General features: G+C 35.1%; 1 protein-coding gene across 3 annotated transcripts in view; it reads right to left on the reverse strand.

Moving 5' to 3' along the window:
* Positions 1 to 3,857: 3,857 nt before the first annotated feature.
* The window catches only part of syk (spleen tyrosine kinase), a 55,456-nt gene continuing 36,109 nt past the window's right edge, over positions 3,858 to 23,204 (reverse strand). For 2 of the 3 annotated variants that reach the window (XM_073829369.1, XM_073829368.1), the window contains exons 5-13: positions 20,852 to 20,935; positions 16,989 to 17,057; positions 12,064 to 12,133; positions 11,815 to 11,974; positions 11,185 to 11,394; positions 9,817 to 10,006; positions 9,288 to 9,428; positions 7,719 to 7,831; positions 3,858 to 4,782 (exon numbers count right to left, since the gene is read on the reverse strand). In XM_073829369.1, the coding sequence (XP_073685470.1) occupies positions 4,710 to 4,782; positions 7,719 to 7,831; positions 9,288 to 9,428; positions 9,817 to 10,006; positions 11,185 to 11,394; positions 11,815 to 11,974; positions 12,064 to 12,133; positions 16,989 to 17,057; positions 20,852 to 20,935 (1,110 nt within the window). In that variant the 3' untranslated portion in view covers positions 3,858 to 4,709. The remainder of the gene's footprint in view (positions 4,783 to 7,718; positions 7,832 to 9,287; positions 9,429 to 9,816; positions 10,007 to 11,184; positions 11,395 to 11,814; positions 11,975 to 12,063; positions 12,134 to 16,988; positions 17,058 to 20,851; positions 20,936 to 23,204) is intronic. The other variant, XM_073829370.1, reaches the window with a different exon arrangement.

The following is a 23,204-nucleotide window of genomic DNA, read 5'->3' on the forward strand; positions in this document are numbered from 1 at the left end:
CCTTAGCCAATACACACCGCTCACATTCACTACACCACTTTTTAACATCCTTCCACATTCCTGTACAACAGAAAACACTGGCTGAAGGCAGCTCTCTCCGTTTTAAATAAAACTGCTCGCAAACACCTGAAATTAGCTCTTGGTGTGTTCTAAGGTGTTGACGGAATACAAATAAGGAAAAAAGACGATCAGTTAATAGAAGGAATATCATGTAGGCCTATTTTACGGTGTGACGATAAATGATTTCCAAATGAAACTACGTGAATAATTCACTCTTCACTGAAACACTATTTGTCTATTAATTAGATTAAATACAATATATGTTAAATTCAGCCTTTGAACTGTAAAAATCCCAGTCATAGAACCTACATTCAGGACGTTAAGTAAAGAGATCGAAATGAAGGGGAAAATAACGAATATAAACGAATAATAAAAATATTACGGAAAGAGGAGGATCAGTTAATGGACAAGACTGTGGGATAAAATGTTTCCTGTAGGACTATTTTATTTGATGTACTTTATGTAATATTTATTCAGGATAAACTTTTGAATATACTGTCTACATCGCACACAGACAGCATTGGCATACAGCTTCGCCCATTTTTAATATAATAATTTAATATTGGATTAATTTCTGTAACAATTAATATAATAATTTCTTAACTCAAAATAAAATATTAATAAACCTATCTCTGATAATCCAGGGTTACTATGGTCACACAGGTTTGTTTATGCATTAAACTCGTGGCCTCGAGAAATGCATGTTGTTTCCTCAACATAAGAAGTCGTGGCCACGAGAAATGGATCTGGTTCCCTCATCATCGCATCTTGTGGCCACGACATAAGGATGCCGTTACCTCGACAAAATGATCTCGTGGCCACGACATAATATGACGTTACCACAAATTAATATCTCGTGGCCACGACATAATATCACGTTCCCACGAGTTTATATGTCGTGGCCACGACAAACATAAGTGAACCGAAGGTGTCCCCTCCCGGTCACCGTACATTTATTCTTTTTCTTTATTCCTTTTTTTTTGTATGTTTGGAATACAGTTTCATCCTCTGTAAGTGTCCGACCTGACGGCCGCCTCTTTACTCCTCCTCCGACTGCAAGCGGCTGCTCTCGCCAGCTGGCGGCAGGCTAGTGTAGTGCATCTCGAACGCACCTGATGACTTCGACATTCCTGAAGTGTTTCTAGTTAAGCGTACCATATGCATCAGACGTTTAGCCAACGTTCCGTGGGCATGACATCTGAGGCTGAGACTATTATAACCCAGGATGGGTTCTATTTCAAACGCATCCTGTATGGTCTGGCTTCGGCCGTGCCTTTTTTTCAGAAAATTATGATGACTATATTGCATGAATTGGCAGGTGTTTAAGCCTACTTGGACGACCTAATTGTGTATGGAGACATGGAGGACACCCATGACACTCGCTTAAATTCAGTACTTCACCGTCTAAAGGAGACTGGTCTGAAACTGAATACACAGAAATGCAAATTCAAGTTGCAAACCCTGAGGTTTTTGGCTCACACAATTTCCAAAGAGGGACTGCGTCCGGACACTGATAACTTGATAACTTGATGGCTGCTATCATACATGCGCCTGCTCCCCATGACTTGGCCTCCTTATGCTTCCTTACCTCATGGTATAGCAAATTTCGGACCGATTATGCATTGGTGGTAGAATCACTGCGTGAAGTTTTGAGAACCTCTACTGACATGAACTTTGACTTTCTCTGGACTGATAAGACAGAACAAAGTTTTGCTACCCTCAAGCAGCTCTTATCTCAGAGCCCTGAGGGGGGCACCAGAGTTCCCAGGAGGGTCGTGTGAGCTGAAACGATTTGAGGTAAAATAAAGATGCATTAAATGTTTCACTAATTAATAGTATTGTATATAAAATATTTTTGTACTTTTTTAAAATCGTGTGCAGTGTCACATTTTTAAAAATAAGGCAGTCAAAAAAAAACAATTATTTCATTTAAAATATTATTAACGATTCTCTTTTACGCTAGCCAATTGCATTTACAATTCAAGCTGGAAGGGCAGTCATTGGCTGTTGTCAGTTCAGATAATGTGTGTCGAACACAATATCAAAATCAAATGGAAATAATATCAGAAAAACAAAAATGCTGTGATTTTTCATCAGATGTGAAGAAAAAGTTTATACACTATGACAAAACCTACTTAATTTTTGGTTTTATTGAAGGTCAAGGCAAGTCCCGGCCAGAATGTGTGTTCTGTGGTGAAAAATTGGCAAATGATGGCATGAAACCAAGTAAATTGAAAAGACACCAGGAAACAAAGAGACAAACAGAGACAATCGGTAAAGATCGGGTATTCTTTGAGAGAAAAAACAAGATGACAGGCATCAGAAAGGTATTCGAAAGAGCAGGTAATGACCTGCAGAAGGCAACTAAAGCTCCCTTTGAGTGTTCGCTATTGATTTCCAAAGCAAAAAAGCCACTTAATATTGGAGAGGAACTAAGTTTAGTACTCATGAAAACCCTTTAATGAAATCTCAATTATCCAGTGGAACCTACTGTAAATCAAAAAGTGAAGTAACTAACTCAAAACATCATGAGCTCAGGGTGATCTGGTATCCTGGTATCTGGTAAGGACACTATTATGTGGAAATGTCTCTATACAATTTTTGACCATGTGTCATGTTTTTTTTTTTTTTTACAAAAAAACACATCAGTGATGCCTCCAACCTCAGGGTTTTTATAATTAATTTTAAATGTTAACATATTTTCTTGCATACTCTTTCTCTATATATATGACCCTGGACCACAAAACCAGTCTTAAGTCGCTGGGGTATATTTGTAGCAATAGCCAAAAATATGTGGTATGGGCCAAAATTATTGATTTTTCTTTTATGCCAAAAATCATTAAGAAATTAAGTAAAGATCATGTTCCATGAAGATTTTTTGTAAAATTCCTACTATAAATATATCAAAATGTAATTTTTATTCATTGTTAAGAACTATTTGGACAACTTCAGAGGTGATTTTCTCTGTACTTGGATTTTTTTGCACCCTCAGATTTTAGATATTCAAATAGATGTATCTCGACCAAATATCGTCCTATCCTAACAAACCATACATCAATAGAAAGCTTATTTATTGAGCTCTCACTTGATGTATAGCCTACATCTCAGTTTTATAAAATTTAACCTTATGACTGGTTTTGTGGTCCAGGGTCACATATATCCATTTTACTCAAACATCAGTGAAACTGAAACCGATACACTGAAACTACGGCACAAATCCAATTTAGACATGATGTAGTCCTTGATCATAAAAGGAAGATGGGTGTCTGGTATATTCAGTAGGATGACACGTGTACAGTGTTCCTCTCAGTTTTCTGTGTGTGGACAGTTAAAACTATTTTCATTTCTGTTTCAGAGCAAAGCAAAAAAACTACACTCTTAAAAATAAAGCTGCTTCACGATGCCATGGAACCATTTTTGTCTAAATGGTTCCATAAAGGACCTTTAACATCTGAAGAACCTTTCTGCTTCATAAAAGGTTCTCTGTGGTGAAAGAAGGTTCTTCAGATTATAAAAAGGTAAGAAAGAAATGGTTCTTTAAAGAACTTTTGATTGAATGGTTCTTTGTGGAACCAAAAACGGTTCTTCTATGGCATCACTGTGAAAAGCACCTTTATTTTAAGAGTGTACAGAAGTCTGAAAATGTCCCCAATTACTTTAAATCAAATATGATATGATTATATTATTCCAGTTATGCTTAAATCAAATGAGATTGAAGAACATTTACATTTCTCTATTTACATATTTTTGTCCATCCAAGAAACAATCACACAAATCTGTTAAAAAAACAACTCCTTTATTTTTAAAGCATTTTTTGACAATCTTATTGCAGCCATACAAACATTCTGTTTGCTCAGTATCATTTATCACTATCATCAAACTGAGGAAGAGCAAGATTTTAATCTGTCATGCCATGCTGTTCGCTTATCAAACTTGTACAAAGTCGGGAACGACTGAATCAAGCTGATGAATGCAATGAATTCACATAGGACAGGAGAAAACAAATCCTAAAAGATGAAGACATGCAGAATATATGCTTACATAGTACCTGATCATGTGAAGTAAACACTGCCCACACATAGAATGAATATAAGCCTGTTTTAACCTGTTCATGTACACTCAACGTTTTATCCATACGCTCGATGTTAAAAAAAAATAGAATTTGGCATTTAGAAAAAACCTAGTAAATGTGTACAAAACAGAAAGCGAAGGAAATGAGAATACTGTAGTCATAGTCAAGTCTAGCTCTTGACTGGTCATCGTTCTGTTTGGTATTGCTGTTACAAGTAAAACACTGACTTGGCTTCAAACACAAAACCCTGATGTTCTTTCTAAACATGCTTTTAGAAGCAAAATCAACCATTTAATACATGTTTTGCTTATTAATCCAATCCGTACAGTTTCTAACAAAAATAGCTTGGAAGTACAAATAATACAATAAAAGTTATTGCTTTGAATGATTAAAAATGAACTGCTGTGAATCATCTAATTGTAATTTGCACCAGTGATGAAGGAAAAAAAAATAAAAAAATCCAAATATTGTCATGGAAATTTTTTATGAAAAAATGTCAAAAGATTCCTATACCTTCTTATACCGACCGACTGAAATACTATTTTGTATAAATGTGCGTATGCTCTGGGTTTGCTCATCACTGAGATATGTCATAATAGTAATGCCGCAATCTGGGCTCAACTACTGAAAATCCAGGTCTCTCGTCCGCCCTACAGAAACAGAACAGAACCATTTGTTATTCTTCAGTGTACTTAATAGTATTCATAGATATTACTATGTACTATGATAAAGTATTCCTATGTAATATGAAATATTCACTATTACTATAAACATGTAGATATAATTAATTGACATTAATTAAGGCTAAAAATATCTTCATTTTTAGTACACTTACAATGCAAAAAATAATTTTCTTACTTAGATTTTTGTCTTGTTTCCAGCCTAAATATCTACAAATTCTTATAACAAGAAGGATTTTCTAGACAAGTAAAATTATTTTCTTGTTTACAAAAATTTTGACTTGTTTTTTTCTGAAAACAAGACAATTTTTACTCATTCAGAAGATTCTTCTTAATTTAGGACAAAAGTATGAAAAGCATTTTTACAGTGCTGTTTCTTATTAATATTTCAAATCAATACACTGCAAAAATTGCTTTTTTGCATTTTTTTTGGTCTTGTTTCCAGCCTAAATATCTAAAAATTCTTAAATCAAGAAGGATTTTCTAGACAAGTAAATTATTTTGCATGTTTCAAGCACTTAACACACTTAATTTTGACTTGTTTTTGTTTTTCTGAACATTTTTACTCATCTAGAAAATCCTTCTTGATTTATGAATTTTTAGATAATTTGGCTGGAAAAAAAATCTAATCAAGCATTTTTTACAGTGCTTTTTCTTACATAAATATTTCAAATGAACAAGTACATGTGCAGTACAGGTGCTGGTCATATAATTAGAATATCTTGAAAAAGTGGATTTATTTCTCTAATTCCATTCAAGACGTGAAACTTGTATAATGCATACATTCCTTCCACTCTGTCACGATGTAGGCAGGAACACACGAACAACGACGTAGTAAAAGACGAATATTTAATAAATCCAACGGAATACAAGCAGACACAGGAACAGCAGGGTAAGACATCCATATAACATTAAAGACCGACAAGAATACAGGGGAAACACACACCTTATAAACACACAGACTAATTACACAGACAGGTGCAGACAATGACGGAGAAACCAAAACACTCAGAACAGCGGGGAAAATGGGAAAAACCAAACCGGGGGTGTGACACACACAGACTGATAAATTTCAAGTGTTTATTTCTTTTAATTTTGATGATTATAACTGACAACTAATGAAAATCCCAATTCAGTGTCTGAATTGAATATTGTGAAAAGGTTGAGTATTGAAGACACCTGGTGCCACACTCTAATCAGCTAATTAACTCAAAACACCTGCAAAGGCCTCTAAATGGTCTCTCAGTCTAGTTTTGTAGGCTACACAATCCTGGGGAAGACTGCTGATTTGACAGTTGTCCAAAAGACGACCATTGACACCTTGCACAAGGAGGGCAAGACACAAAAGGTCATTGCAAAAGAGGCCTGTGTCCAAGCATATTAATATAGAGGCGAAGGGAAGGAAAAGATGTGGTAGAAAAAAGTGTACAAGTAATAGGGATAACCGCACCCTGGAGAGAATTGTGAAACAAAACCCATTCAAAAATGTGAGGGAGATTGACAAAGAGTGGACTGCAGCTGGAGTCAGTGCTTCAAGAACCCCTACACACAGACGTATGCAAGACATGGGTTTCAGCTGTCGCATTCCTTGTGTCAAGCCACTCTTGAACAACAGACCGCGTCAGAAGCGTCTCGCCTGGGCTAAAGACAAAAAGGACTGGACTGCTGCTGAGCGGTCCAAAGTTATGTTCTCTGATGAAAGCAAATTTTGCATTTCCTTTGGAAATCAGGGTTCCAGAGTCTGGAGGAAGAGAGGAGAGGCACAGAATCCATGTTGCTTCAGGTCCAATGTAAAGTTTCCACAGTCAGTGATGGTTTGGGGTGCCATGTCATCTGCTGGTGTTGGTCCACTGTGTTTTCTGAGGTCCAAGGTCAACGTAGCTGTATACCAGGATGTTTTAGAGTGCTTCATGCTTCCTGCTGCTGACCAACTTTATGGAGATGCAGATTTCATTTTCCAACAGGACTTGGCACCTGCACACAGTGCCAAAGCTACCAGTATCTGGTTTAAGGACCATGCTATCTCTATTCTTAATTGGCCAGCAAACTCGCCTGACCTTAACCCCATTGAAGATCTATGGGGTATTGTGAAGAGGAAGATGCGATATGCCAGACCCAATAATGCAGAAGAGCTGAAGGCCACTATCAGAGCAACCTGGGCTCTCATATCACCTGAGCGGTGCCACAGACTGATCGACTCCATGCCACGCCGCATTGCTGCAGTAATTCAAGCAAAAGGAGTCCCAACTAAGTATTGAGTGCTGTACATGCTCATACTTTTCATGTTCATACTTTTCAGTTGGCCAAGATTTCTAAAAATCCTTTCTTTGTATTGGTCTTAAGTAATATTCTAATTTTCTGAGATACTGAATTTGGGATTTTCATCAGTTGTCAGTTATAATCATCAAAATGAAAAGAAATAAACATTTGAAATATATCAGTCTGTGTGGAATGAATGTATACATTATACAAGTTTCACTTCTTGAATGGAATTAGAGAAATAAATCAACTTTTTGAAGATATTCTAATTATATGACCAGCACCTGTATATTTATTAAGAAATTGATTAAGCATATGCTAATTAAATGTATATAGACAGAAAATTAGTCAAAACTCCAGTGTCTCAGAATCTTGATGACTATGGAATACGTCATGAAACACTGAGAACTAAATATAATGATTATAATGTAGTAATGTTAATCTTATAGTAGTATAAAACAACTTTATAACATTTAAAATAAAAATATAATAATCAGAATCTTGTTTTTCTGCAGTCATTTATCTTTTGAATAATGAGTAATGACTGCATTATTATTTAGAATTATCAATATATAAATGCTGATAAAAAGCTTATTTATTCAATCAATGTGTTTTATGTGAGTCTATTCTAATGCGTGTTCACTTACTTGTATGTCCAGCATTTCTTCATGAGGTCGTACATCTCAGCCGGGCAGTCGGCTGGAGCGGACATTCTGTCACCATTCTCTATCATTTGGATGACTTCATTTCCTTTCATGCCCTACAGACAATATAGAATAAACCAACATAAGCAACATTACTAAAAATAAATGCTCACTTTCAAACACCAGCTCATGTCCGGTGGTTAAATAAATAGATATGCAGCTTGAGATTTAGATGACATTTAATATGTAGGTCAATGTTAAAGATCCTAAATCCCACATACCATACTGCATACACTTTATTAAGTTCATAAATAAAATATAACAAACAAAGCCATGTGAACGCAGCTATAGTCAGTATTTGAAATTAGAAGATAAGATTTGATCTTATGAGCTACTATGGACTTTTCATGTTTGTGAGGTTTTCATGTTTCTTTAATATTACACTGAAAAATGTTTTCCTTACTTAGATGTTTTGCCTTGTTTCCAGCCAAAATATCTAAAAAATCTTGAATCAAGATGGATTTTTAGAAAAAAACAAGTCAAAAGAAGAGAAAATAATCTTGTTTTCTGTTTGAAATAAGTTTTTTCTTACCCCATTGGCAGATTATTTTGCTTGTTCTAAGCACAAACTCACTAAATTGTAACTTGTTTTTTTCTGAAAAGACAACTATAATTTTTACTCTTCTAGAAAATCCTTCTTGATTCTAGATTTTTGTATATTTTGTCTGGAAACAATACAAAAAGTCCAAGTAAGAAAAGCATTTAATTCAAAAACACATTGTATGGGTCAAAATCATCAATTTTTCTTTTATGCCTAAAATCATTAGGATCTTAAGTGAAGATCAGGTTCCATGAATATATTTTGTAAATTTCCTACTGTAAATATATCAAAATGTACTTTTTGATTAGTAATATGCATTGCTAAGAACTTCATTTGGACAACTTTAAAGGCAATTTTCTCAATATTTAGATTTTTTTTTTTTTTTTTTTTTTTGCACCCTCAGATTCCTGATTTTCAAATATCTCGGCCAAATATTGTCCTATCCTAATCAACATCAATTTAAAGCTTATTTATTCCGCTTTCAGATGATGCACAGCCTAAATCTCAATTTCAAAAAATGTACCATTATGACTTTTGGTTTTGTGGTCCAGGGTCACAATTGTATTTATTTTCAGGCTTAAAAAGCATTGTGACCATTTCACAATGTAGCTTCATTTTCAAACATATTTACTTATCGGTGTTGGGGAAAGTTACTTTTAAAAGTAATTCATTAAAATATTGAGTTACTCCCTAAAAAAGAAACTAATTACGTTACTTAGTTTACTTTTTATGGAAAGTAATGCGTTACGTTACTTTTGCGTAACTTTTTCAATCTGGGCTGGGCTTGCTTGTTTGTTTTTAATATAAAAAGTTCTATTTTTGTCAAATGTAAAAGCCTTTTCGCTCCAAAAGCTTCAGGCTTAGAGAAAAGTAAATTGACGTCTGTACAGTAGACCGCAGAAGAAAAAATGTAAACTCTTCAGCAATAAAAAAGGATAACAAATGTTAGATTATAATATACAAATTCAAACCTTGTATGGTTTCTGTCCGTATGAAAAGGCCTCCCACATCAGGACTCCAAAGCTCCACACGTCGCTCTTAGACGAGAACTTCAGGTAGTTCATGCACTCAGGAGCGTACCACTTGAGCGGCCATTTACCATGACCTTTGGCCTACAGGAGCAGTGAACAAAGATTACTCATTCTTACTTGGTAAAACATGTCTTAATTTTTGCTAAAACATTTGCAGAGTTCAGATGCAAAAGCCTCTAAGTACATCTGACCTTTTTTTTTAATTAGCATTTCTTTCTGGCTACTATGTACAGGTTTTTATGTAAGTACTGGTACTTCTGAACAGGTTGAGGCTGGGATTTAGCGCATTAGAAGTGAAAGTTCTTGATGAACATATACTCTGTGGAGAGCATCCACTCAGTATCATTATCTAATTTTGGATCAAGTTGGCTTTTAGAGGCATTTGCATTGGAGCTCTTCATAAAGAAGGCACTGCATGCATCAGTCATTGAAAAACCCATATTGACTGATTAGTTACTGGTGACTCTACCTTGTAATAGTTCTCTTCTTCTGCCAGGGCTTTAGAGAGTCCAAAGTCGCTGATCTTGGCATAGTGCTGAGTGACCAAAAGCACGTTCCTGGCTGCAAGATCTCTGTGCACGAAGTTATGCTCCTCCAGATATTTCATTCCCATAGAGACTTGATGAACCAGCTCTGTGATGTTCTTCATAGAGATGTGTCTGAAAACACAAAAAGGGAAAAACTATGAATATAATTTGATGATAGTTGTTCATGAGTCCCTTGTTTGTCCTGAACAGTTAAACTGTCTGCTGTTCTTCAGAAAAATCCTTCAGGTCCCACAAATTCTTTGGTTTTCCAGCATTTTTGTGTATTTGAACCCTTTCCAACAATGACTGTATGATTTTGAGATCCATCTTTTCACACTGAGGACAAATGAGGGACTCATATGCAACTATTAAATAAGGTTTAAACACTCACTGATGATCCAGAAGGAAAAAACATGCATTAAGGGCCAGGAGTGCAAACTTTTTGAATTATTTTGTCTTCTGGGAAACATGTAAGTATCTTCTGTAGCAGTACTGAAAAAAAAACTCTTAAGTAGCATGGGTATATTTGTAGCAATAGCCAAAAATACATTGTATGGGTCAAAATGATCGATGTTTCTTTTATGCCAAAAATCATTAGGATATGAGGTAAAGATTTGGTTCCATTAAGATATTTTGTAAATTTCCTACCATAAATATATCAAAACATAATTTTTGTTTATTAATATGCATTGTTAAGAACTTCATTTGGACAACTTTTAACGGCAATAAGAAAATGTACACATCTTCATTCTTTTCAAAAGTTTTCACCCCTTAATGCATGTTTTTTCCTTCTGGAGCATCAGTGAGTGTTTGAACCTTCTGTAATAGTTGCATATGAGTCCCTCAGTTGTCCTCAGTGTGAAAAGATGGATCTTAAAATCATACAGTCATTGTTGGAAAGGGTTCAAATACACAAAAATGGTAAAAAAATCTAAGAATTTATGGGACCTGAAGGATTTTTCTGAAGAACAGCAGACTGTTCAGAAGAAACAAGGGACTCATAAACAACTATCACTAAACAAAAAAAACACAACTGTGGATCATTCAGGTAACAACACAGTAAAAATCTGTGTATTTAAGTGTATGTAAACTTTTTAACATGGTCATTTATATAAATTCAACTATTATTTTCTGTGAAATATATTCAGGTCAGTACTAAATAATAATATGCATTTTGCATGATCCCTCTTATTTTGGTAAAATAATGAACATTTTGCAGATTCTGCAAGGTGTATGAAAACTTTTGACTTCAACTGTATTTTCACAATTCAGCACAGCTCTCATATCTTATGAAATCTAGCATGGAATACTTGTTCTTCTGTAGAAACTTGTGCAGGGGCCCCAGCTCCGCGAGCTCCATGACCAACATAAGGTTCTCCGCTTCACAGATGCCGATCATTCGAACAATGTATGGGTTATCCAACTGCTGCATGACGTTCGCTTCTCGCAGCATCTCTTCCTTCACCGCTGCATTATTATCGTCATTCTTCAGGATCTTAACAGCGACAACCTTCTGTGTCCTAAATTGAAGATAAAAATAGATCAATTCTGAATGCTGAACATTATGTCCATTATGTCAGTTTTCGAGTCATTACAGAAATCATATTTATAAGTTGAGTGTACATGAATGGCACCACTACGTCATAATTACCAGTGGGAAACTTTGCACTTCTGCAATACATGAGGAAGCAGACCATCCACTAAGCAACCAAACCACATATCTAAGCACTAATTTATTTGTTTGTAAAAACAATTTCAGGCTTTTAGAATATGATACCAATAAATATTTTTATATAACTTATAAGATCTTGGATAAAGGTTTGATTGACTGATGCTGAATTTTAACTATTTTGGGCAATGTTTACACATTTGATTTCCTTAAAATAACAATTAAAACAATTTACATGGAATGAGTTTCTGTGTAAACTTGGTCAACTAACTTTTTCATCTGGTAGACTCCTCTTAGGACAGTGCCAAAGTTGCCTGAGCCCAACTCTCCGTCTTCCAGAGTCAGGTCGCAACGCTTCACTGTCGTTGATCGCAGCTCTTCAGGATCCGCGTATGGACTTTCATACACCTGGGTGTCCATTGGCATAGCCTCTGTCAAGACAACAGTGTGAGAGTTTAGTCAGCAAAGAAAGAATTGTGTTGAAGTGGTAGTGTGTTAAAGGAAAAATAAGTAAACCAACCTGTGGTATTGGGCTTAGGAAGTTCACCTCTGATGTTCGATCTAAAGTTATATGGATTTTCAGTATGACCCTACAAGCACACAACACAATTATAATTGTGAAAACACACAGATTGGCGTAGAAAAAGCTGATAGGACACAGGCACGGTATCTGAAATGCCTGCATGCATCAATGGGAAAGAGGGACAGGGTCAAACCAAACTTTCCTGTGTTCTTCATGGCACCTTAAATCAGAATTGAATGCATAATTACATTTACTGAGATGTTTCAATGGAAAATGAATGGCAATTCATAGATACGGTATTATACGTGATGCGATCAGTGTCCATGAAGAAGAGGAGAACCTTCTTCCAAAAGGTCAAAAGCCAACACACAGTGTATAAATAAATAAAAAAGAGATCTCTTGCAGATAGGATTGATAATTGTCATTTATATCATTAAAAAGGAATGATAGAAAAGGAGAATGAAAATATGGAGGTACGACTGGGGCACCTGTTAGAAGCTGAAAGAGCATCTAGTCAATTTATTGATCAAATGATTGCCATCTCTTCCAAAAAAGAGCCAGTCATTGCCTTTGTTCAAACCCTGAGATACAAGTAGATTGATCTGGTGACTGATTGAAATATTCAACACTGGCAGCAACTTGTGGGTCATTTAAATAGCATTTCTGATTCCAGTAGACTCTCGCGTCTGGGAGAGGTATCTCAAAAGGGAGAACGATTATGCTACCTCTGTTTTGGACCAGCACTGTGGTGCCTTTAAATGCATCTGAACTAATAAATAATCAAGTGTACATCAAGTGTATGTAATGAAGGCAACATCTGTGCTGATGTAATGATGTTGCTTAATAGGTGAAAACAGCTGCTACAGTGAAGGAAAAATTAATTTGATCCCCTGCTGATTTTGTACGTTTGCTCACTGACCAATGATCAGTCTATAATTTTAATGGTAGGTTTATTTAAACAGTGAGAGACAGAATAACAACAACAATAAAAATCCAGAAAGTTGCATTTCAAAAAAGTTATAAATTGATTTGCATTTTAATGAGTGAAATAAGTATTGACCCCTTCGCAAAACATGACTTATTACTATGTGGCAAAACCCTTGTTGGCAATCACAGAGGTCAGACATTTCTTGAAGTTACCCACCAGGTTTGCACACATCTCAGGAAGGATTTTGTCCCACTCCTCTTTACAGATCCTCTCAAAGTCATTGAGGTTTCAAAGCTGACGTTTGACTCGAACCTTCAGCTCGCTCCACAGATTTCCTGTGGGATTAAGGTCTGGAGACTGGCTAGGCCACTCCAGGACCTTAATGTGCTTCTTCTTGAGCCACTCCTTTGTTGCCTTAGCCATTTTGGGTCACTGTCATACTGGAATACCCATCCACAACCCATTTTTAATGGTTCTCACCCAAGATTTGATAGTACATGGCCCTGTCCATCGCCCCTTTAATTTGGTGCAGTTGGGGTCATAGGCAGCATTCCTCCTCCTCCTCCAAACACAGCGAGTTGAGTTGATGCCAAAGAGCTGGATTTTGGTCATTTTGTGGTATTTTGTGTTTCTTCCATTTGTAAATAATCACACCAGTGGTTGTCATCTTCTCACCAAGCTGCTTGGCGATGGTCTTGTAGCCCATTCCAGCCTTGTGCAGATCTACAATCTTGTCCCTGACATCCTTGTACAGCTATTTGGTCTTGGCTATGGTGGAGAGTTTGGAATCTGATTGCTTCTATGGACAGGAGTCTTTTATACAGTTAACAAGCTGAGATTACGGGCAGTCTCTTTAAAAGAGTCTCAGATCGTTACCTGTACAAAAGACACCTGGGAGCTAGGCCACTTCAGGACCTTAATGTGCTTCTTTTTGAGCCACTCCTTTGTTGCCTTGGCTGTGTGTTTTGGGTCATTGTTATGCTGGAATACCCGTCCATGACTCATTTTCAATGCCCTGGCTGAGGGAAGGAGGTTCACACCCAAGATTTGACGGTACATGGCCTCGTCCATCATCAAAGATATCCATCAAGATATTCATCAAGTGCATATTTACAAAGTAAAAACTAAAAAATTTAAAAAAGCAGCAGAGCTTTGTAAACAGCTCAGAGTAATAACGGCATCTCCATAAGAACTATGCTTGACCAGTTTTTTCCAAAGCAAACTTTATTCGTCAGCACGTTCTACGTGCTCATACCGGTAATCTTCATTCCACATTCACACACAGCATCATTCCGGCAAATTACTGGTAATTTTACAACTAGTAGTATTTTTGAAAGGGTCCTATTCACACACGGTAATTTTACAGTAAAGACTCTATGTGTAAAAAGGGCTTAAGGTAACAAACTGAGACTAGGAGCACTCCCTTTAAGAGATACTTGTATAAAAGACACCAAATCTTGCTGATTGATATCAAATACTTATTTCACTCATTAAAATGCAAATCACTTTATAACTTTTTAAAAGGCATTTTTCTGGATTTTTGTTGTTATTCTGTCTCTCACTGTTAACATAAATCTAACATTAAAATTATAGCGATCATTTCTTTGTTAGATGGCAAATGTACAAAATTAACAGGATCAAATTATTTTGTTACTCACTGGATCTGTGTTATGATGATATCATATCAATAATGTAGAAGTCTTTACTTAGTGTCAATTTAAAATGACGTTAGTATGCGTTCTTGTTAATTGTCTTTATTAGTTTCGGATGGTTTTGGAAGATGCTAAATAACCCCCAAAATATATTATGCAATTCCCCAGCTAGGAATTGTTCACGTCCTGGGAATGTTTTCAGCTGCATTGTTAATGTTGTTAGAACATTATCCTCTAACATGCTAATAAAGCTTCCCATCACACTAGATGTGGACTAACATTACTCAGATGTCAAATTTTGGGTGAAAGTGAAAACCCAACCTTTGTCTGATGTCAAGCTCCAGCGTCATTAAATAACTCCAAAAACAGCATTTCCAGCTTCACTTGTTAGAAACCAGATTGACTTTATTTCTGTCATACATTCATACAAATTTTTATTGAGATTAACAGAGGTTTAGATGTTGATGTCTGTTTGGAAGTATTAGTTTGGTCTGATATCACCACTATTGCTTTAGATGGACAATTTGACTCTTGACTTTTGGATGTTTGTTATGACCAAAACAGCAAAAGAAAGTGTGATCAGATGTTGTTAGCTACTTGTTGATGTTAAATATATCATCATCATGAGAGTGTAGTGATGATGCTATTAATTTCATTTTAGTGATTGTAGAATGCGTTTCAACAGCATAAGATCCAGTAGTGTTCTAATCAAATAATCTGTTTTTCTACCTGTAATTTTTAAAACACATTGTTTACTAATTACTTTGAAATACTGAATGCTTAGACACACACAAGATATCAAGAATCAGTGTATGAATCTTAACAATGGTGACATGCTTCATGAGATTCATACACTGATTCTTGATGTTTGTGACAAAGGATGTTGTTGTTTTTTTAATTCTTGAAAAATTCAGATGGATCTCAGTCTCTTTGTGTTGCTACTGTATAATGAATAATGTGCAACTAATACCATACATTAGATTAGATGAAATCAGAGCGCTACTTGATAGCTTAATCATCAGCAAACAAACAGCATAATCTGATAAGAATTTCTCTTGTTGTTTTTGCCGTAACAAACATGCAAAAGTCAAGAGTCGAGATTACTTCCAAACAGATATCAACAAATAAACCTGTTAATCTCAATGAGACCTTTAGTAAATGTATGACAGAAATGAAGTCAATCTAGTTTATAATATGTGAAGCTGGTAATGCTGTTTTGGAGTTATTTAATGAAAAACAAAAGTTGGGTTTTTACTTTCAACCAATCTTTAACATCTAAGCAACATTTGAGTCCACATCCAATGTCCAATGGGGAGAATGTTGGATGTCCTAACAGTGTTATCAATAAACATTTTTAGAATGTTTTTAGAGAAAGTTATCCTACCTTTTAGGAGAATATTCTGGGAACTAAAATAAAATTTGCTAAAAACATCACCAGAACATGGCACAATGTTATTAGAACATTCTTAGAACAATAACATTCACAGCTGGGTCTGTGCATAAATACTGTAACCGATTTTACCAATGCAGCTTAGCATAAAAAATACAATACAATAGTTTAGGTTTTTCAAATCCTTGTTGGAAAAAAAAAAAAAACATCTTAAACCAGTCTAAGCTGGACAAGCTGGTCTCCCGGTTTAATTCCTGAAACCCAGATAAAATCAGCCATGCTTGAAGACCAGCTAAGATCTGCAAACCACATAAATAAGGCTGGAATACTATAGTATTATAAAAACTTTTAACTACAGAGAAATTAAATTAATCTCAAGCAAATGTGCCCTGACTGACATCCTTTATCCACCTTATTTTGCAAGGCAGAAATAAGCTATTTTCTTTGAATGTGTGAGATTTCCAATTCATTATCCACTGTTGTTAAATAACTAGAAGAATAACAGCGCACTAAAAAATAAATGGTTAAGTTTTGCTACAAACCAATGTGTTCATGATTTTGCTAATCAATTAAAATAGTTTGCATTGTTTTTGTACGGTTAAATTAACTCAAAGCGAATGACACTGGAAGCTTCGCACATTCAAAGTAAAAATAGTCATGCTCACACTTATGTTAAAAATAAGGTGGATAGGCAATCAAGGTGGGTCAACAAAAAAACTGTAAATCAGAAATTGATTCCAAATGTATCTATATGAATGTGAAGATCAAATGTAGAGTAAATTTATTGCTGGTGATTGGATGTGATGTACAGGGCAGTGAATGGAGGAAGAGATCAGAGAGGGGGTCAGGCGTCCCACAGGCAAAGTTAGAAGCAAAAACCACACGCAAGCAAGGCGGGTGTCCTACCACTGCCAGGGGGGATAGGGAGGAAGAGAGGGGTGTGTTAGTGCACCTTTTTTTGGCCAGGTTTGGGGAAGGAGTATGATTTGATTCTGGAGAGAATCCCACCTGTGGCACCTTGCTAGAAACCACAATTTTAAAGAGCATTAGGTTATTTTTATCCTACACTATTTGATGCTTATGTTTAATGCTATACATCCATGACCCATTCTTCAATAACTAGCTCTGCAAAGTCACTAATTCAATGTACATTCAGCAACATTTACATGATGGCATTTGCATTTAAATGCACTGTTAAACCTTACACTCTTAAACATAAAGGTGCTTTAAAAGTTTCTTCAAGTAATGCCATAGAAGAAACATTTTTGGTTCCACAAAGAACCATATTCAGATAAAGGTTCTTTAAAGAACCATTTCATTTCTTACCGCTTTATAATCTGAAGAAAGTTCTTTTGCCACAAAGAACCTTTTGTGAAACAGAAAGGTTTTTCAGATGTTAAAGGTTCTTTATGGAACCATTTAGACAAAAAGGTTCTTCTATGGCATCGTGAAGCATCTTTATTTTTAAGAGTGTACCAGGCTTTTTACGGTAACATACTGAAGGCATTTTACAGCAAACTCCTACAATAACAGTTAGAAGATATGTCATTAAAAAGATCTACACTCTTAAAAATAAAGGTGCTTTAAAAGGTTCTTCACAGCGATGCTACTGAAGAACCATTTTTGGTTCCACAAAGATCCATTCTGTCAAAGGTTCTTTAAACCATCACTTTCTTACCTTTTTATAATCTGAAGAACCTTCTTTCGCCACAAAGAATCTTTTGTGAAACAGAAAGGTTCTTCAGATGTTTAAGGTTCTTTATCGAACCATTTAGACAAAAAAGGTTGTTCTATGGCATCGTGAAGCACCTTTATTTTTAAAGGCGTATTAACTCACTTAAAAGGAACATCATCTTTAAATAACAGATGAACACATTAAATCTGTCAAGATCCCCCGGAGGAGAATTAAACACAAACATCATTAACATCTTCACTTATTACAGACACCACTTTCACTTTATTTCTATCACCTGTCTAAGATCTTATTGAGAATGAAGGTTTAGCTCTAGATTATGTTTAATCGCCATTATGGTGATCAGTGTTTGCTTTAGAAGAACTCTTGACCATTGTCTTTCTTTTACACTATCTTTTTCTCTTATTTTGTATGCTTATGCCATGATATTAAAAGGGAGTTATATAAATGCACCTTTATGCTCTTCTGGTGACTGAAGTTGCATCAGAAAGTTGTTAAATTAATTAGTAATAATGTCAAAGAGATTTGTTTTAAAGATCTGTTTGGTAAAGTTAATACAGCTGTTGTGATGGAAAGATCTTAGAGCACACATTGAGAAAACACTGATCACATAAATGGTGGCTTAGGAAATTTGACCCCAATAAGAGCTTTTGTAGATGTATGACCGACAGCAACTATCTGGCAATAATGTTGCCAATATTTACTTTAAAAAAAAATGGTCTAACAGTGTGGATTTGTACAGTCTAGGTCAGTGGTTCTCAGCAGGCTTTACTTTAGGACAGATTTTACATTGGACGTCAAGTGGTGACTCAACGCAGGAGCAGAATTGGTTAAATGTCCCTAAAATCAAATGTTGAAATGTATTGCATAACATGTACTGCATAAACCCAATAAGGTGTAAATTAATTAATGTGACATAAGAAAATGTACAATTTTCAGAATAGGCTGAATAAGAATATGTACTATTTGGTTTCTTAATATCTTTAACTTTAGTGGTTTCATGTTCTTTGCAGTCAGTTGTAGTCAAAACATAAGTGCTTAATCATGTATAATCTGCTTCTTCTTTAAACCTAATTGAGGTTTTTGAGCATAAGGAAATGTAATAAGGTTTAATTTGTTTAGATAATACACAGACCCTAACAGCACATGGTGATGGGACCAAAAAATTATATGAGACGAAAATTATATTTCAGTGCATTTGTGGTTGCTTGCTAAGATTTGCATTCCACAAAGAAACTTTGCTGCTGTTTGCAAAACTTCTGGATGGAAAGTTCCTTGGCTAACTTTTGTGATCCTTGAGAGCAAATGCAAAGTTTCTGGGAAAGATTTTCAGAGAAATGCAAAACTTTTGCAAGTGAACAGAAAGTGTATTAGGTCAAATTTTGTGTTCCTTGAAACAGCATACAATGTTTTTCAGAGGAAAGCAACATTTTTGTGAGCAAACGCAAAGTTTGAAAAACTTTTTTGGAACACTTGTTGAAAAAACGGTTTTCAAATGGGAACTTTGGATTTGGACTTTTTTCTTTGAGTTTTTTGGACAAACTTTGCAAGTGAACAGAAAGCAATGTTTCTTGAAAGAATACAACAAATGCAAACATTCTTGGGTGAAATTTTACCTTCCTTGCAGATTTTTTGGAGGAATGCAAAATTTTCAGGGGCGAATGGGAAGTTAATTAGGCAAATTTTTCTCTTCCATACAAAAAAATGCAATTTCTTGAGGGAATCGCAAATGTTTGCATTTAAACACCAATTTTCTTGGGGAAACTTTTGCAAGTTTTTTGGAGTAAAGCATTCGTGATCAAATGCAAAGTTTCTGACAAATATTTTCAGAGGAATACAAAACTTTTGCAAGCGAACATTATAATTATACGGTTTGTAAATTATATGGTTTGTTGCATTGTATTGTTGCATTTTTAGCATGGTCTGTGACAACATTTTTGGGTCACGGCCCACCGGGTGAGAACCACTTCTCTACTTTATCAAACTACTGAGAAATTGCACTAAATTTGATAAACTGTTTATTTTCCTTTTAAAAATATTTTTTTCGGTGAAACAATTAACAATTATCTGTGGATATTTTAGCAGGCAATAGTCCTGAATGTTAGCGGTTTACAGTGCCTTGCAAAAGTATTCATACCCCTTCATTTTTTTCACATTTTGGTTTGTTGCAGCATTATGTTAAACTGCTTTAAATTAGTTTTTCCCCACATCAATTTACACTCCATACACCATAATAATGACAAAGCAAAAACCAGATTTGCTAATTTTACAAATTTATTAAAAATAAAACACTGAAATAAGTACATTGCATAAGTATTCATACCCTTAACTCAGTACATAGTTGAAGCACCTTTACAGCCTCAAGTCTTTCTGGGTCTGATGTGACAAGTTCTGCACATCTGCATTTGGCAATTATCTGCCATTCTTTGCCTCCCCTTTTCACCTCTCCATCTCTGTCAGCTTGGATGGGGGCTGGCAGACATTTTCTAGAGTCCTAGTTGTTCCAATCATCTTCCATTATGGAGAATGCTTCTGTCAACCTTCAATGCAGCAGATTTTTTTCTGAACTCTTCTCTAGATCATCGCCTTAACACAAGTCTGTCACTGAGCTCTACAGGCAGTTATCTTGACCTCAGGACTTGGTTTTTGCTCTGATATGCATTTTCAGCCGTTAGACCTTTTCTGAGAGGTGTTTGCCTTTCTAAATCAGACTCATTCAAATGAATTTGCCACAGTTTAACTCCACTCCAAGTGTAGGAACATCTAGAAGCAATATGAATGCTCCTGAGCTAAATTTCGAGTGTCCCAGAAAAGGGTATGAATACTTATGCAAAGGGATCTTTTCAGTTTTTTATTTCTAATAAATTTGCTAAGTTGTTACAAACCTGTTTTGTGCTTGGTCATTTTGGTGTATGAGATGTAGATTGATGTGGAAAAAAAAGTAATTTAAAGCAGTTTAACACAAAACTAAATATGAAAAAAAAAATGAAGGGGTATGAATACTTTTGCAAGGCACTGTATATGGTCTGAGATTTCAGTGCACTTTAAAGTCTTTTCTTTAAAGCAAGCTCATATCAGAAGACATTTGCACTGTTTTTTGTTAGTGATGTGACTGTACTCACGTCTGAGTTGGGTGATGGTCTCGGGCAGGTCTCGGTAAGCACTCTCAGCAGGCCGTCAGGCTTGTACGAATAATGTTCTACCAGCTATAATACACAACACAATGCACATCAAAGCCAGATATTTGCTGGACATCATCACAGTGTCACAGAGTATTGTGGTTACGACCTGCTTCATAGAATACTTTGTTTTTCACCAACAGTCGATAAACTATCATCCATTTCCGCCATTTGTACGTTTCTTTGATAAGGCTTCATCTGAAAAGATTATTCATACAATTTATATCTTTTATGGACATATAGCTGTACATAGAAGGCTGTTTATATCATTTAAAGCATTACATCTTTGTGTTCTCCAAATGAGCACGCCTTTGAAAAGCTACAAAGTAGTTTTGTGACGCATCACCAATATCAAACTATTTCTGCTTCATTGTAAACTTTCAATGCATACTCACCTCATTCGAACCACGCAGTGCTCTTCTATTTACAATGTAAAAAAAGATGTTTCTGAGGGCTAGTTAATGTCTAGCTGTAGCATTTACCTTGTCAAACCTTTGATGTTGTGCATCATGTGCAGCCACTCAACCAGGAAATCTAAATCTAACATGGCGTTTGTCTTGTTGGTCACCTTAGCAAAACAACTGCCTACCTCTACAAGATTCTCTTTAGGATTTTAGCAAATACAATAAACCTGAAAAATTATAAATCACCATTTGCTTATTATCTGAGGTCATTATTTTCTACGTATACAGTACTTGCAACAAAACTAGTCTTAAGTAGCATGGGTATATTTGTAGCAATAGCCAAAAAATTCATTGAATAGGTCAAAATGACCAATTTTTCTTTTATGCCAAAAATCATTAGGATATTAAGATCATGTTCCTACCGTAAATATATTAAAAATATTTTGTGGATTAGTTATATGCATTGCTCAACCAAATATGTGACCCTGGACCACAAAACCAGTCTTAAGTCGCTGGGGTATATTTGTAGCAATAGCCAAAAATACATAGTATGGGTCAGAATCATCGATTTTTCTTTTATGCCAAAAATCATTAGGAAATTAAGTAAAGATCATGTTCCATGAGGATTTCTTGTAAAATTCCTACTATAAATACATCAAAATTTAATTTTTGATTAGTAATATGCATTGTTAAGAACTTAATTTGGAGAAATTTAAAGGTGATTTTCTCAGTATTTAGATTTTTTTGCACCCTCCGTACACCATAGTTGTATCTCGGCCAAATATTGTCTTATCCTAACAAACCATACATCAATAGAAAGCTTATTTATTGAGCTTTCATATGATATATACATCTCCGTTTTATACAATTTAACCTTATGACTGGTTTTGTGGTCCAGGGTCACATATTGTCCTATCCTATAACCATGCATAAATGTAAAGGCTGTTTATTACTTAGATTTTTGTCATGTTTCCAGCTAAAATATCTCAAAATTATTAAATCAAGAAGGATGTTCTAGAAAAGTAAAAATTATCTTTTGTTTTCAGAAAAAACAAGTCAAAATTAAGTGCGTTTTTGCTTCGGACAAGCAAAATAATCTGCCAATGGGGAAAGAAAAATAATCTTGGTTCAAACAGAAACCAAGATTTTTTTTTTTTGCTCATTTCAAGCAAAAATGCACTTCATTTTGACTTGTTTTTTCTGAAAACAAGACAATTTTTATTTGTCTAGAAAATCCTTATTGATTTAAGAATTTTTAGATATTTTGGCTGGCAACAAAACAAAAAAATCAAAGTAAGAAAAGCATTTTTTGCATTATTTGTAGCAATAGACAAAATGCATTCGAGTCAAAATTATATATATATTTTAATGCAAAAAATCTCTAAATTTATTGCTAAGATCTTCATTTGTACAACTTTAAAGGCGATTTTCCAAATAGTTGTATCTCGGCCAAACTATACATCAATTGAAAGCTTATATTCAGATTTCAGATGATGTATAAATCTCAATTTCAAAAAAATAACCCACGAGTGCAGGGTCACAAATGAAGCCTTGGTGAGCAGAAGAGTGCACAATAAAAACATTTTAAAAAATCAAGCACTTTAGACACACTGCAAAAAAAAGGCTTATCCTACTTAGTATTTTTTTTTATCTTGTTTCTAGTCAAAATATCAGACAAGTCTTAAATTAGGATGCATTATAGATCAGCAAAATGACATAAGAGATTTAATCTTTTTTAATGCTAAATGCACTTAATTTAGTTTTTTCTCTCTGGAAGCGAGTAAAATGATCTTAAAACAACTCTTAAAACAAAAGTATTTTACTTACCCCACTGGCAGATAATTTTACTTCCCTATCAGTCGGTCTCTTTGACATCTCGTCGAGACCGACGA

Source organism: Garra rufa, chromosome 23 (assembly GCF_049309525.1).
Source record: "Garra rufa chromosome 23, GarRuf1.0, whole genome shotgun sequence".
In the NCBI taxonomy this organism is placed as follows: domain Eukaryota; kingdom Metazoa; phylum Chordata; class Actinopteri; order Cypriniformes; family Cyprinidae; genus Garra; species Garra rufa.